We start from the raw sequence: 15,541 nt of genomic DNA on the forward strand, positions 1-15,541 counted from the left end.
GATTACAATTATATTATTTTAGGTTATTGCTGATGATGCAGTCTTTGCATGCGTGTAACCTAAAGGGTATGTACAATCTTACCACCAACTTTTTTAATGATATATCGCATCTAAAATAAAAATTTCAGCTAGTTTGCAAATGGTCTTGATTAAAAATATCCTACTGTTTTGTGTATTCCATCAAAACGATGGAACCCTTACACAACGGTGACCAACTGAAACCAATTGCACCGTATCTGTCACCATTGAAATCAATGGTGGTGCAAACGGAAGCCTATGCGACTGAAAGCTCCGACCGAACCCATGAACGGAGTCCCAACAACCTATGTGAACGAAGCCTAAACGATGCCGGGATTTGTAGTTTTGGTTTCATGCCGCAAGGCTATTTTCCTGCCCCATACAAGAAAGTCATACAGCTCTGCAAACAGGCATGGGACGAAAGACAGACTTCACATTTTTGGATGAATACCTGATGTACGCCACTAGAAAACACATACTCATTAAATCTGTTTTAAAAATTTTTTGGGGGTCTGTCAGGAATATCCTTTAATAACCATTCCCTACGCAGTTGTCGGATGCACATGTCATGTGACGGCTAAAATCCAGCTCCACCCAATGCAGAAAAGATTGAAAAACATATAAACAATTCTGCAATTATCAATCAAAAATCAATTTAAAACGTTCTGATCGGTGAGGATCAGACAAATGGATCGCCATTGATCCTTCGAACAAAATAAGGCTGCAGGACTTGTGAAGTATAGTGGCACTCCCAACCTGGGGCTGTTCGTTCTAGGGATGACCGAACACATAGTGATATGCCTTTAAATAACTCTTTAGTGCGGAGACTATATGGTGAATCATTGCAGTACAAATTGCTTCCTATTATTCCAGTCTGTTGTAAGGCTATCTTTAACATGATCTTCTTCTATAGGTTTTCAAGGGGTCGTCTCCTAAAAACAGGATCCCCTTCTATGAACCAGAGGAGATAGCCACTTACAAAGAGCGTCTCTCGGTCTGCTGGACCCAGCCTGTCCATTAATTACGTGTTCGACTGGGTGCAGCTACCACCAGTTATAACAGCTAATCGCTAATGGTTTATGAAGCTGGACCCAGGGTGACCGTCGGCCCGGCATAGGGGATGTCTTCAGGGGTGGTAAATATTAGATGCTACATTTTAAGACCGACAGTCAGTAGATCCCATAAGACAAATAATTCAGGTCTTGCATAATTGCTACAAGAGGAGTTGTATGAATTTTTTCCTATGAAAATTTTGGGGAAATAAAATCAAGGTATGGAAAAGATTATCTTTTGACTTTGTTTTTTTTTTTTTTTTAGTTTTGTCCTTTTTGTAGCGCCTTGTGTCTTTATCATTCTCAAAGAGATTTTCTCAGACTTATACTAAAGCTGTACTTAATAATTTAAAGATTTTTTTTTTATTTAATTTTTTTTAAAAACATGGCCAAGTGTAACACTTGAGATATTACACTGAGCTGGTATGTGTAATTGACAAAGTGCAGACCTCTGAACACCTTCCAAAAAAGATGATGGCTGTCTGGGGGCCGGTTATGTTACATAGTACTGGCAATTTTTTAGTTATGTTGACCCTCTGCTTATTCATCTCATTCAATGTTTGTGGCTCCAATTGTTAAATGTCACTCAAAAAAAATACCACCATCTTTTCATTCCCGTAATATGAATATTTTATTTTTTTCAAAAAAATTCTACTTTAATTCTGGAATAAAAAGAAATTATTTTTTCCAATTTTTTTTAATTTTAATGATTACTGTATAATTACTAAAACCATCAGCTGTAACAAGTAAGCAAAAGTACATTTTCCTATTGAAATCAACAAATATTTTTTTGATATATAGACCAGGGCTACATTATGCTGTTTGTATCAAGTGACTTCTTTTTTTTTTTTTTGGATCGATTTCCATAGAAGTGAATGTGGCAGAAGCGGCATGCGGACGCGGTCACTGTTTACATCCCTCTTTGTTTATTTTAGGAATTTTGAGTGTGAATGGGTTTATTGTGATGGTTAGGTTATATTTTACATTATTTATTTTTGTATTTTTTTTTTTTTTTAATCTCTATTAATATTTGTGGTTTTTGAAAAATATTTTTAAGCATGTTTGAATGTTCATAATCACGGCAGGAAATATGTAGGATATATATGTATCCTTAGAAGTGACCTAAACAATTCCGCTATTCAACTCTTAGTAGCGAGGACTCCATCCTCTCAACATCCCTGACCTCCTATACTGAGATACGCATTGTTGATGGCAGAACTTATGTGGAGAGCTTAATTTTCCATTCATGAAAATTTTTTCCTATACAATTTTCTTCATAATACTACGTGCCCCATTATTATTTATTTTTTTAAATGTTTTTTTTTTTTCTCTCCCAAACAACCTGGTGCTTTATGGCCCCTAATGCCGTGACCTCTTCATGTGAACAAAGTTTCCCGGCTTCTTGGTACTCGGCACAATACATGTGCATGCCTGAAAGGCATTATCCATCAATAAATGTGAGATTAGCTGCGGCTTGTATATTTCCTGATCAGTGCGATTCGTTTTTTTTTTTTTTTTTAGATGGTTCATTGTTATCCTGTTTTTAACGATGGAACATTCTGATGGGTTTGCCATCTGACACACATCTGTTTCAGCTTAAACAATATCGTCATTCATATAAAGCTGTGAAACTCATCTGTTATCATACGGGCTAGCGAAGAAAAAAAGTGAAAAATTAAATGACGTGCCCAGAGCGGATTCAGGCATGGAGTGCGATATTTACATACGGCATTTTTTTTTCATGCTTCCGCTGCAACTTCCGTAATCGGGACATAAGCTGCGATTTACGGAAGTTTCGGCAGAAAAATGACTTGTGTAAATATGTGCTGAGGTTAAAGGGGTTTTCTGGGACATGTGACAGACAAGCTAAAAGGATGTGCGCTGCTGCTCGCTGCCGGTCTGCTTACTCTTAGGGTATGTTCACACGGCCTATTTTCTGCCGTTTTTGTTTTTTTGGGCCATAAATGGCTGAAAAATCGGAAGCAGACCGTTTTTCGCTGCGTTTTTTACGCGTAAAAAAACGGCCGCAAAAAAAGTGCAGGTCACTTCTTGGGATGCTTTTGGAGCCGTTTTTCATTGACTCTAGCGAAAAAAGCACCAAAAACGCAGCGAAAATCGCGAGTGGCTTAAACGTCTGAAAATCAGGAGCTGTTTTCCCTTGAAAACAGCTCCATATTTTGAGACGTTTTTGTTCATTGCGTGTGAACATACCCTTACAGGAACTGATGACGTCCCGTATTCTGACACCTTTCTATCATAGCCAGCAGTAACTTTTTAATCAATTTGTGCTACAACAATGGGACTGTGGGATCAGACCAGACGGGCTAGCCTTCACTCGCCACCAGTATTGATGACCCTAAGGCGGCCTTGACCCAGTTGCCCTTCCTTTTTGACCACTTTTGGTAGGTACTAACCACTTCATACCGGGAACACCCCACAAGATCGGCCGTTTTGGAGAAGTTCTGACCCAGTCATCTAGCCATCACAATTTGGCTCTTGTCGAAGTCGCTCAGATACTTACATTTGCCCATTATTTTTTTCTACTTCCAACATATCAACTTCAAGAACTGGCTGATCACTTGCGGCCTGATATATCCCACCCATTGTCGAGCGCCATTGTAACCAGATCATCAATGTTATTCACTTTTAATGTCATGGCTGAACGTTGTATGTGTGGACACGACCTGCTCTCCACCAGTAGCCGGGCTGATGTTCTATCTCTCTATTTCCCAGTACCTTAACATTTTGGCAAAGTAATTCAAAACTGGAGCCAAGCTTTAAACTTTCATTCGTTTGTAGTGTTGGGCTTAGAAAGCGGTGGAGGTTTTCTTACTGGTATAAGGACTGAAGGTGACGGAGGTGGAGCTGAACCAGGAACAATATTTTGAAAGGCCTGGACATGGGTTCTGTACTGTCTTATATAAATATGGTGACCTGCGGTGAACAACATTTGGATGAGGTTCTGTGTAAATAGAGCACATCTGATATCCGGGGAAAGGTAAAAGTTCATCCCACCTCCTGGGCCATAACCAGGGATCAATCAATAAACTCCCCTGTTTACTTTATCCTGGAGTTGTCTTTGATTTTATTACGTTTCTGACGTCCGCATGATAGACTCCAGTCAGTTCAAGTCCCTGTCCTCAGTGGAGCTCACGATCCAATTCCCTCATGTCGGACTATGTTACATTTATCTAAAGGGGATGTCTGGTTTGGAAATCAAATATCCTATTAGGGAATTCTGCGTTGTCCCCCATTCAGGAACCTCCTCTATTAGACCGAGCAGAGAGTTACGACAAAGAGAGTCTCAATGTGGAGGACCTGACGTGTTCATACATTACATGGACAGGCCATTGATTTCAATGGGAACTGTGTAATGCTTCATATCTCCTGTGGTGGTGCTCTAGGGGAATTGAACACGTGCTGCCAGGTTTCCCTACATATCACAGCTGTTTGCTGGGGGTACAAGCAGCAGGATACTCTGTCATGATCTTCTCCTCAAGGAACCTTACTAACAAAAAGTGTTTGCAGCTGTTTTAGTCAGTGACCAGAGGTGCAGCCATATTGGTTTTCACCTTTTGAATTATTATATTTTTTAGAAATTAATGATAATACGGTCATTCTATCAGCGTGTTTGAATAATAGCTAAGAAAATAGTTTGTGGCGTGCTGCAATGGATGCCGTCTTTAAGGGGTGTGTTTTTTTTAAAAATAAAATATATCCTCTCGCCATGTTTTCTGTTCCTGGGGGGGCCACATTGATGGCACGGTCGGAGTGCATTGTGGTGCGTTGGTAGAAGCACTTGCACATATAATTGCTCTCCTACATTCCCATGGTGCCTCATTGGAGAATGTGCACTGCCCAGTCCCACTCTCTCTACACAGCTGTATACAGTTTGCAGAGGACAAGGTAAAATAGTCCCGCTACTTTATTATTTACATATCAACTGTGTCATTGCCATACATGAAATCGGCTGAAGCGGAGGGATCCAGGGAGAGGCCAGGCATGTTTGGCCACACTCTTCGGACACCACACATAATGGCGCACAATGGAAGACCATATAAATGATAGGGGGCGCCATCACTTAACGAAGGGGAATTTATCTTTTAAACTCTGCAGAATTTTTTAGAAGCAAAATTTGCATAATTGATGTCTGTTTTAAGGACCGTTAATAGAACTGCGAATGCAACAGAGGACCGAACACTTTTGGTGGTATTCATTGCTGGAAGCATTTATTTTATTAGCGAATACCTCTGTAATTCTATGTTGCATGAAGGCTTCATACGAGCAGTTGCAGATGTTGATGCCCTATGTAGATAGTGCCACACACCGCCCCCTTGTAGGTAGTGCCATTGGGCTCCCTCATTGGTGTGTGGCACGATCTACATAGGGCATCAACATCTGCAATTGCCGTCCCAATTGCAGAGAAATCCGCTAAAGCTGCAGTACACGGTTCAATGGTTGTGAGGACATGGTAGCAAGTAAAGAATAGAAAAAAAGCCAGAAACCAATGCAAAGAAGCGGAGGGATCAGACAAAGCTCTCTATACCCTGAAAGCGAGAGAAAACGGTGACTGGGCGATCACGTGACCTTCCTGTGGGTGTTTAGTAGGTTGGGACCCAAAAAATTGACAGATGAAATACATCCGTTTTTAAAACGGACTGTGAAGAATGGTAAAACGGGCCGTCAAAAAATCGGCCGTATGAATAGCCCCATTTGGGGTGAATTGTTTTTACTGCAACAGTGTAACGGCCGTTAAAAGAATGGCTGTTAAAAGAACGGCCGTCACACGGCCGAGTAAGGGTATGTTCACACGGCCAAATTTCAGACGTATACGAGGCGTATTTTGCCTCGTTTTACGTCTGAAAATACGTCTCAAATACGTCGGCAAACATCTGCCCATTCATTTGAATGGGTTTGCCGACGTACTGTGCAGACGACCTGTTATTTACGCGTCGTCGTTTGACAGCTGTCAAACGACGACGCGTAAAAATACAGCCTCGTCAAAAGAAGTGCAGGACACTTCTTTGGACGTTTTTGGAGCTGTTTTCTCATAGACTCCAATGAAAACAGCTCCAAAAACGGACGTAAAAAACGCCGCGAAAACGGCGTGAAAACGCAGCGAAAAATGCGAGTTGGTAAAAAAAACATCTGAAAAGCAGGGTCTGTTTTCCCTTGAAAACAGCTCTGGATTTTCAGACGTTTTTGTTGACTACGTGTGAACATACCCTTAACCCTGCCGCGTGAATAGGGCCGAATTGTGACTATTTTTACATTTTTCTACTATTTTTCTAAAACACCGGGGATAAATGGCAGAATTTAAGCTCTTGTAGTCTCTGCTGAATCCTACGCTGTTGGTGTAGAATTTATTGCTTTGCTAAGTTTGACCTTTGCTGTAGGTCTGAGATGTGATCATGAAGCGTTTATCATTCACTGCGATGACCAACTTCCTGTGAGGTTTCACCGCGGCAGCTCAGCCGATGGCGGTGACATTGATTTCTTCTCACTCTCCGTTCCTGTCTGAACAGATCACTATTGTCCTGCTGTCATCTGTCAGTTTTTCCTCTTCGAGTCCACTTCATGTATTAATCATTGTCTATGACCGGAATTAGCGATACTTTTCAGCACTTGTAATAACAAGCACAGGCAAACAACAACACAATGAATTTTGAGTGTAATATGAACGGAAGTTGAACAGAAGGAATAACAAAATATTAGTTGTATGCATATGAAGTAAGGAGAGATGGGTTCATTTACTGCAAGTACCATCTGCATGACTTTTCTGTCTTTGACAGATTTATTTTTTGGAAGCGCGTTTGACATTTGTAGCAATGTGGTGTGTTTTTTTTTCCCCTAGTCACCCTGTGTATTAGTAGTTCGTTTTTTGTTTTTGTTTTTTTAATTTATTTTAAGGGCAGGTATACATATCCAGTAGGGAATTGGATGAAAGTTGGATTTTTTTGAATTTTTATTTTCTTTAAACCTCAATGGAAAACCACACACAAACTGTACATATACATATACATATATGTATGTGTGTGTATATATATATAATATATATTACACACGGCTTGGGTTTAAGCATGATGTCCGACTGATTGGGCACCTGACTGTTTGGTACCCGGGAGTAAGAAACTGCCAGGTACCCTAGAGAGGTCAGAAGCAGTTTTCACTGCGTTTGTTGTCTCTATTATATCATTTTAATTATTTGACCTCCTGAAGGACAAGCCATAATAATAATAATAATAATTAAAAAAAAATGAAAGTTAAAAAAATAAAAATTAAATACATTTTACATATATAAGAAAAAAAAAACCTCTAAAATAAGCACTCCCACCGCCAATCATTGCCGTACTGCTAGCCCTGACCCAATTCCCCTTTAAATACATGTAATGGATCAAAACTTATGGAAGATAAAGATCACAAATAAAAAGTCTATTGTAGGGTAACGCTATATTATTAGCAGAAAATGTGAGCGAAAAATCCATTTTTTTTTTTTTTTTTTTTTTTAACAATGCCTGAAAATTCTTAAAAAAAACCCTAAAATTTATATATGAAAATAAGAAAAAAAAATTGCAAAAGTCATGTCTCTAGCCCAACAAATGTTAGTTATAGCCATTGAACGAACGCGTGCTGAAAATGGCTAAACGTTGCCTGGTCCTAAACCGGTTAAAAACATTCCCTTCATATTAGGGCACTTGAATGCTGGATTATTCGAACTGTTTTATTCTGAGTTCTATTAAATGGGTTGTCTGATTCGGCCAACACCATCCTACAGCAAGTTCCACGAATGACTATCTGAACCGCCACCCCCTCCCTACATTTAGCCGTTTATTAGTCCGAGAACTTGGTGGCCTCTATTCCTTTCTCATGCATTACACGACACCCATTGAAATCAATGAGTCGTCCATGTAACCATGCATTGCCCCATGTGCCCCGAATGAGAAACCCCTCTATTAACTCCGCATTTGAAAACCAGACAACCTCTTTTTATATAGAGAATGCCCCTTAGTTTAGGTTGCATCTTGGTTCTTAAAGAAGACCTCTCCTGATGTGTCTATTTCAGTAAGTACTTGTATTCCCCATGAAATAATAATTCTGAAGAATCTTTCTTTTAACTCTACCTTGTGCCATTCCTCAGTTATTCCTCCTAGAAAGGTATGTATATATTGACAACTGGGTGTTGCTGGCGTGTCTGACATTGTCCAATCAGTTTTGACATTGACTGTGTAGGGACACGCCCCTATGACAAGGAGAATGGTAACACCCAGTTGTCAACTTATGAATACATATCTAGGAGGAATAACAGAGGAACGGCACAATGCAGAGTTCTAAGAAAATAAGCTCCAGAATGGTTATTTCATGGGCAATCTAGGTAATTACTAAATCGGACACATCAGGAGAGGTGACAGGTCCTCTTTATGGCCATTTTACACTGATGATCGGCTGAACGAAGTCTCACTCCCGATCATTGACTTGCGTAAACAGGCCTGCGATCAGCCGACAAACGAGCAAATGCTTGTCTGTCGGCCGATCGCTTCGTTTATGTCGCTGAATAAAATTATAGTTGCCTGGCAGCTCTGTTTAAACTGGATGTGCTGCCGACAATATACAAACTGTATGGGGACGAGCGATCGTATTAATCACCACACTGCCCATACTCCCGAAGATTGCTCCATATAAATGGAGCAAACAAGCGCAGATCGACAAGCGGTTATAGTCGATCGGTGCAAATTACCGGGCAAAAAATCTGCCTGTGTAAAACCACCCTTCGTTTTCACTGCATTAAATGGCAGTGAATTATGCAGTGTGATGATGAACAATAGATATATTCTCATGATCATTTGGCACCGTATATACAAGCCAGCCGTCCCCTTACGTCACATCTATAAGATGTTGATGGTTTTTCCCTGCTCTGTACTTCATACTCTCCTTTCATGTTGAACAAAGAAGCCAATCACATTGTACAATGTGATTGTACAATCATTGTACAATCACATTGTACAATCTTTGTTTGATGGGCGACTGCTATCCCACCTGCCCTGGTTTCATGTAGGTGGTAGGCACACTCGAGCACTGTGGCGAGGAATAAGTTGTTGTTTTTTGGGGGGATTTCGAAGGATAGTTGCTTTATGTAAAGTCCAGATGCTATAATACAAGATGGCTTACTGGAAATGTCATCTATCAGCCAATTATTATATAGTAGGTGCCAGGTGTGGAACCACAGACCGGAAATGAAGGCTATATTCAGGACATTCCGCTCCTCGTGATGTCATGGTCATAGACGAAGCCGTTCTTTCTTTACCCTTATCTTCAATACTTTTTTGCGCCAACCCTCATGAATTAAGTATTCACAATTCCAATTGTTTTACAGCCACTTGTCAGCTGGTTTTAGGAGCATGGCTGAACTCTGGTCCCTGGTGACATTGCTGAAATGTATCCTCACTAAGATGTCCGTGTACTTATTGAGATCTGGTTTCATACTTTGGTTCCCATCTAGATTTATTACTGTATTTAAGTTTTGTGTTTTCATAGAAATGTAATGTACTGGATTTGTTATTATGCTACTGTGTTTATGATGATGGCTGTGTAATTTAGTCATTGCTTTTCATGTGAGACCCCGTCTCTTTTTGTACACTGCTATCCAAGAACATCTGATCCCATATCTCCTTCCACATCTGATCCCATATCTCCTTCCACATCTGATCCCATATCTCCTTCCACATCTGATCCCATATCTCCTTCTACATCTGATTCCATATCTCCTTCCACATCTGATCCCATATCTCCTTCCACATCTGATCCCATATCTCCTTCCACATCTGATCCCATATCTCCTTCCACATCTGATCCCATATCTCCTTCCACATCTGATCCCATATCTCCTTCTACATCTGATTCCATATCTCTTATATCGGATCACGCATCCCCTTGTACATCTGAACCCATATGTCCTTATACAGGTCCTTCTCAATGAATTAGAATATCCTCAAAGTTAATTTCAGTAATTCAATTCAAAAAGTGAAACTCCTATTATATAGATTCATTACACACAGAGTGATCTATTTCCACATTTGTTTCCTTTTAATGTTGATGATTATGGTGACCGTTAATGAAAGACCAAAATTTAGTGTCTCAAAAAATTAGAATATTATATAAGCCCAATTTCAAAACTTATTTTTAATAGCAAAATGTTGGCCTACTGAAAAGTATGTACAGTATCTGCCCTCAATACTTGGTCAATGCGGCCCGGCAGGGGGGGCGATCAGCCTGTGGCACTGCTGAGGTGTTATGGAAGTCCAGGTTGCTTTGATAGCGGCCTTCAGCTCGTCTGCATTGTTGGGTCTGGTATCTCATCTGCCTCTTGACAATACCCTATAGATTCTCTATGGGGTTTAGGTCAGGTGAGTTTGCTGGCCAATCAAGCGCAGTGATACTGTGGTTATTACACCAGGTATTGGTACTTTTGGCAGTGTGGGCAGGTGCCAAGTCCTGCTGGAAAATGAAATCAGCATCTCCATAAAGCTTGTCAGCAGAGGGAATCATGAAGTGCTCTAAAATGTCCTGCTAGACGCTGCGCTGACTCCGGACTTGGTATAACACAGTGGACCAACACCAGCAGATGACATGGCCCCCAAACCATCACTGACTCTGGAAACTTCACACTGGACCGCAAGCAACTTGGATTGATGCCTCTCCACTCTTCCTCAAGACTCTTGGACCTTGATTTCCCAATGAAATGCAATATTTACTTTGATCTGAAAACACGACTTTGGACCACTGAGCAACAGACCATTCCTTTTTCTCCTTAGCCCAGGTAAGACGCTTCTGACGTCTCTGGGTCACGTGACACAAGGAATGCGACAGGTGTAGCCCATGTCCTGGATACGTCTGTGTGTGGTGGCTCTTGAAGCACTGACTCCAGCCGCAGGCCACTCCTTGTGAATCTCCCCCCAGATACCTGAATGGCCTTTTCTTGACAATCCTTTCAAGGCTGCGGATATCCCTGTTGCTTGTGCAACTTTTTCTACCACACTTTTGCCTGCCTCTCAACTTTCAATTAATATGCTTGGATACAGCACTCTGTGAACAGGCAGCTTATTTAGCAATATCGTTTTGTGGCTTACCCTACTTATAGAGGGTGTCAATGACTGTCTCCTGGACAATTGTCAAGTCCGCAGTCTTCCCCTTGATTGTGTAGCCACTGAACCAGACTGTTGGGCCATTTAAAGGCTTAGGAAAACCTTGCAGGTGTTTTGTTTGGATTTGCTGATTAGAGTCACACCATGACAACCTTAAAATGTTACCCAATATTCTAGTTTTTTGAGATACTAAACTTTGGGTTTTCATTAACTGTTAACATAATCCTCAACATTAAAAGAAAAAAATGCTAGGAATAGATCACTCTGTGTGTAATGAATCTATATAATATGCGTTTCACTTTTTGAATTGAATTACTGAAATTTAACTTTTTGATATTCTTATTCATTGAGAAGGACCTCTACATCTGATCCAATATCTCCTAAATCAGATCTCCTTTCTCCTTATACATCTGATCCCATATCTCCTTGTACATCGGATCAGGCTTCTTGTACATCTGATCCCATATACCATACATCGGATTTCCCTTCTCCTTGTACATCTGATCCCGTATCTCATACATAGTCTCTCTTGCTTCTCCTTCTACAACTGTTCCTAGATGTCCTTATTCTTTAGATCTTGCTTTTCCTTGTAAATCTGAACCTATACCTCCCTGTATTTCTGTATCAGATGGTCATTTGGTTTAAGGTGATGGGTGGAGGAAAATATGATGCCATTAATCAAAGCAATATGTAATGTTCTGGAGCTATAATGTTCATGTAGAGACAAATGAGAGTCATGTAAATATATTTTTTTTCGCAAATTTCCCCAAAAAATCACAGAAAATAGTTATTTAAGAAAATTCCCTTATTTTGAAGTTGTCTCAAACAGCCCCCTTTTACAATACGGCATCTGTACAATTAAAGTTAAACTAGGGGACAGAAGAAGGCCCGATTCTTAAGAAATTGGACGTTTTCTTTTTCTTAGGAGCTTCTTGGAAGTGTGTTGTGACTGATCTAATCTCTACTGAATAGCTAGGAGGGATCATGGAGAGAAAGTATCTATGTTGGGAATTATTTTAGAGATAATCCTCTTTTTGTGGGCAGTTTAGTCGGTATAAATAACCCCTTTTTCCCTTTAAAGGGTTGTCCACTTTGGACAATTCGTACTTGTTAGAATGGTCTTTTGACAATAAACAGATAACCGTGTCTCCCTGCTAAAACCTCCACCGATTAACCGTTATCTGTGGGGAGAATAAGTGTTCAGTTTCGCTACAGTGCCACCGCTGGGCGAATTAAGCATTACACACTGTTCATTCAAATCAATATGTTGTCTGTATAATACAGGACTGGTCCTCCAGAGCGAGAGATGAGTATCCTGAACAGAAGACACCCCCCCCCCCTTTATTAACTGAGAATATGAAAATGGGTTTTCTGAACTAGATAGCCCCATTAAATAAAAATTGCTTAGTAGAGTTGTAGGAAATGGTGACCAATCACGTGTTGAAAAAAGAAAAGCACCTTGATTGGTTGCTATGGGCAATTCCTTAACTTTTCCTTTTCCAACTTGCATGGTGGAAAAATAATAAATTTTAAGAAAATATTCAAGCAGGTACTGGTATTTTATTTATTTTTTTTTTTTTTATGTTTATAGTGCTCCCATGAACATTTGTGCTGTATTTTATCTGCTTGTGAACAGGAGAATATTTGGGTGCAAAGTGCACTGAAATCGTGCATCTGCAAAATACATTGGCAGGGGGTCGACCAGAAAATCGAGGCTGGAGCCAGCAGACAGGCTGACTCTGGTTGCATTATGTTGTACGTGTAAAACAGTTAACGCGGAACGTTATCCGTGCTCAGACTGAGTGAATGGAAATAGACACCCACCAGCACCATGAGAGATGAGACCAGATAAAATGCAGTACAAGACCTTATGTTGTCTTCCACCACTGTACAGGGATATATCAGGACTTGGAATATTAATGGTCCCATGGCCTTACAAAGCGGTTTTCCATACGTTTACTATTCTATGATCATTTTAGAAGTCCAGCAAGTTTCATGTGTTTTATTAAGTATGTTTTGAAGACCACCCAAGTCTACGACGTTGGTCCACCATCTGAGACAATCTCTCGAATTTACGGTTTATTCATGTGCTATAGATTCAACCAAAAATTTCTATAAAGTATTAATTACTTTTTCAGTGCAGTATAAAAAAAAATAATAGTATGTACACCTCATTTCTCCTACTATGCAGAACTCCCAACATTTAGCAATACTAATTCATTACCTTCTTGGACATGCCCCAAATCTGTTCTCCTTCCTTCAAAAATGTTGGGTCTCCAAGACTTAGTTCTGCAAAATTTGGGGCTTCTGACAGATAAACCATGTGGACTTATACTTTTCTTTGTAGCGTGCACACATAGGTTGTTGGGGATTAGGCCTTATTCAGACGGCCATGTTTGGTCTATGATATACGGTCCGTGGTGTCGGCCGTATTTTCCGGACCGACCACCGTTCAGGGTGCCGGGCTTCTAGCTTCTGTCCCGTGTTGTAATCATGATTTCAGTATAGGACAGTATTCCTGTGTGGAGGCAGGGACTCCTAGCATCGTAGATAACTATGATGCTAAAAGCCCGACTCCCTTCACTGTGATCAGTCCGGTAAATATGGCCGACACACAGTCCATTTATCACGGACTGAACACGGCCGTGTTAATAAGTATTCAACAAATATCAGATTTTCACGGTGACTGACGAACCTTTTTATTTCTATATGCATTGGAGTGTCTTCCTAACAGTACGATTTATTTATATATTTTTTAGATCCCATTTTCCCTCGTTCAGTTTCCACTTTGGGAGTTTTTAAAGGTAAGTGCCAAAATTTGTACGTAAAAGTAAAACTATTCGCAATGTAACGATAATTGGGTAAATGTGTATTCACACTGTAAAATCATTGTCATGTGGATGAATAGTTCAGACTAGATGCTGCACGTTTGATTTATTCATGGAATCTGATATTTTCTTCTCTTTGAATTACCGTAAAATATCCTCATGATCTTGTTGGAATTTGCTCTGCGGTAGTTTATTATTTTTTTTTTTTTTTAATATAGCTTTTATTTCTAGTTACATATATAGTGCCAACATATTCTGCATTAACGCACACTGATTGTAACCATCAGTCCCCGACCCCAGTGAGGTTAAGTGTCAAACATGCAATTTCATAGGAAACCTTTTACCTTAGCAGTATGTTTTTGGAGTTTATGTAGAAACTTGAGCACCAAGAGGAAGAACATACAAACTCCATGCAGATTTTGCCTCTGGTTGGATTCAAAACCTGGTCCCTGTAACCCATATAGAGTGTGGATTAACTAGTAATAGCTAGGTGCCCTTCCGATCTCTCATGGAAGTACATGCCACCAGAAATTATTTTCGAAAGAGACAGAATTCCACCTGTTACCCTGCTGGGCGTACCTCTAAACCAAGCCTAGTTATAACCTTGTTCCAAATTGTAGTACCCACAGGAGACTGTCAATACATTACTGCCACGTAGTAATAACCTAGTGGTACCACGACTGTTGCGCCCGTGAAGTGTAGGCCAAAAAATAGTGCTGGCACAGTAAGAATATCAGCAGTGCCCATACCACGCCATGTAAAGGTGCCCAGAGGTTGATAAGTGACAAATGTAATGTTGAAAAATCCATTTACAACTCGTGAGAGATTAATTTACGATATAGTCACCTATAGGTGGCGCTGCAGAGAGAACATTCTTCCTGCAAATAATGAGGTGACTTCTGGAAGCCACATTATGATGGGTGAGGTTGACTGAGAATTTTATGATACTTGCTAGTAAATTACTCCTGTGACTCCCAAGAAAGGTCATAGCTAATGACTCTTGTTCATATATAGGGGACGATACTAGCCTGGTTCAGAGATGCAGTCCGACCGACCGATCATCTCCCGTCATTAATGAAGGATCGTCATGAAGTGGTGCAGAATTTGTAACCGCATTCAGACAGAGGCTTGAGCTATTCCCTAGTGATAATGTAGTAACAGGCATCAGAACTTCTGGGAAATGCTTACTCAGTTGGCCGGGGTCAAGCTCTGAATACCCACTGGGTAAAGCATTGACCGTAAAAGCATGTAATTTATGGGGTGATTCCCTGAAGTCCCTGAGTCATCGGTGATTATTTCAATATTACGTATACATTATTATTGTTTCCGTTTTTATACTCTGTTTGTAATGAAGTCTCTGTTCACATCTGTGTTGCCGCATGCAGCGCTGTTCTTGCTGTCAAAATGGCGGATTCCTCAACAGAACCCAGATAGACCTCATTATAGTTCAATGGGACCAGTCGGTCGCTGTTTGGATCCGTAGTACAATGGATCCGGCACAGTT

The 15,541-nt window shown here is 40.3% G+C and overlaps 1 protein-coding gene across 1 annotated transcript in view; it reads left to right on the forward strand.

The window, feature by feature from the left end:
- The window catches only part of SLC25A26 (solute carrier family 25 member 26), a 100,227-nt gene that overhangs the window by 69,631 nt on the left and 15,055 nt on the right, over positions 1 to 15,541 (forward strand). The window contains exon 6 of the mRNA XM_075834005.1: positions 13,969 to 14,013. Within this exon, the coding sequence (XP_075690120.1) occupies positions 13,969 to 14,013 (45 nt within the window). The remainder of the gene's footprint in view (positions 1 to 13,968; positions 14,014 to 15,541) is intronic.

The sequence above is a fragment of the Rhinoderma darwinii genome, chromosome 7 (assembly GCF_050947455.1).
Source record: "Rhinoderma darwinii isolate aRhiDar2 chromosome 7, aRhiDar2.hap1, whole genome shotgun sequence".
Lineage (NCBI taxonomy): Eukaryota > Metazoa > Chordata > Amphibia > Anura > Rhinodermatidae > Rhinoderma > Rhinoderma darwinii.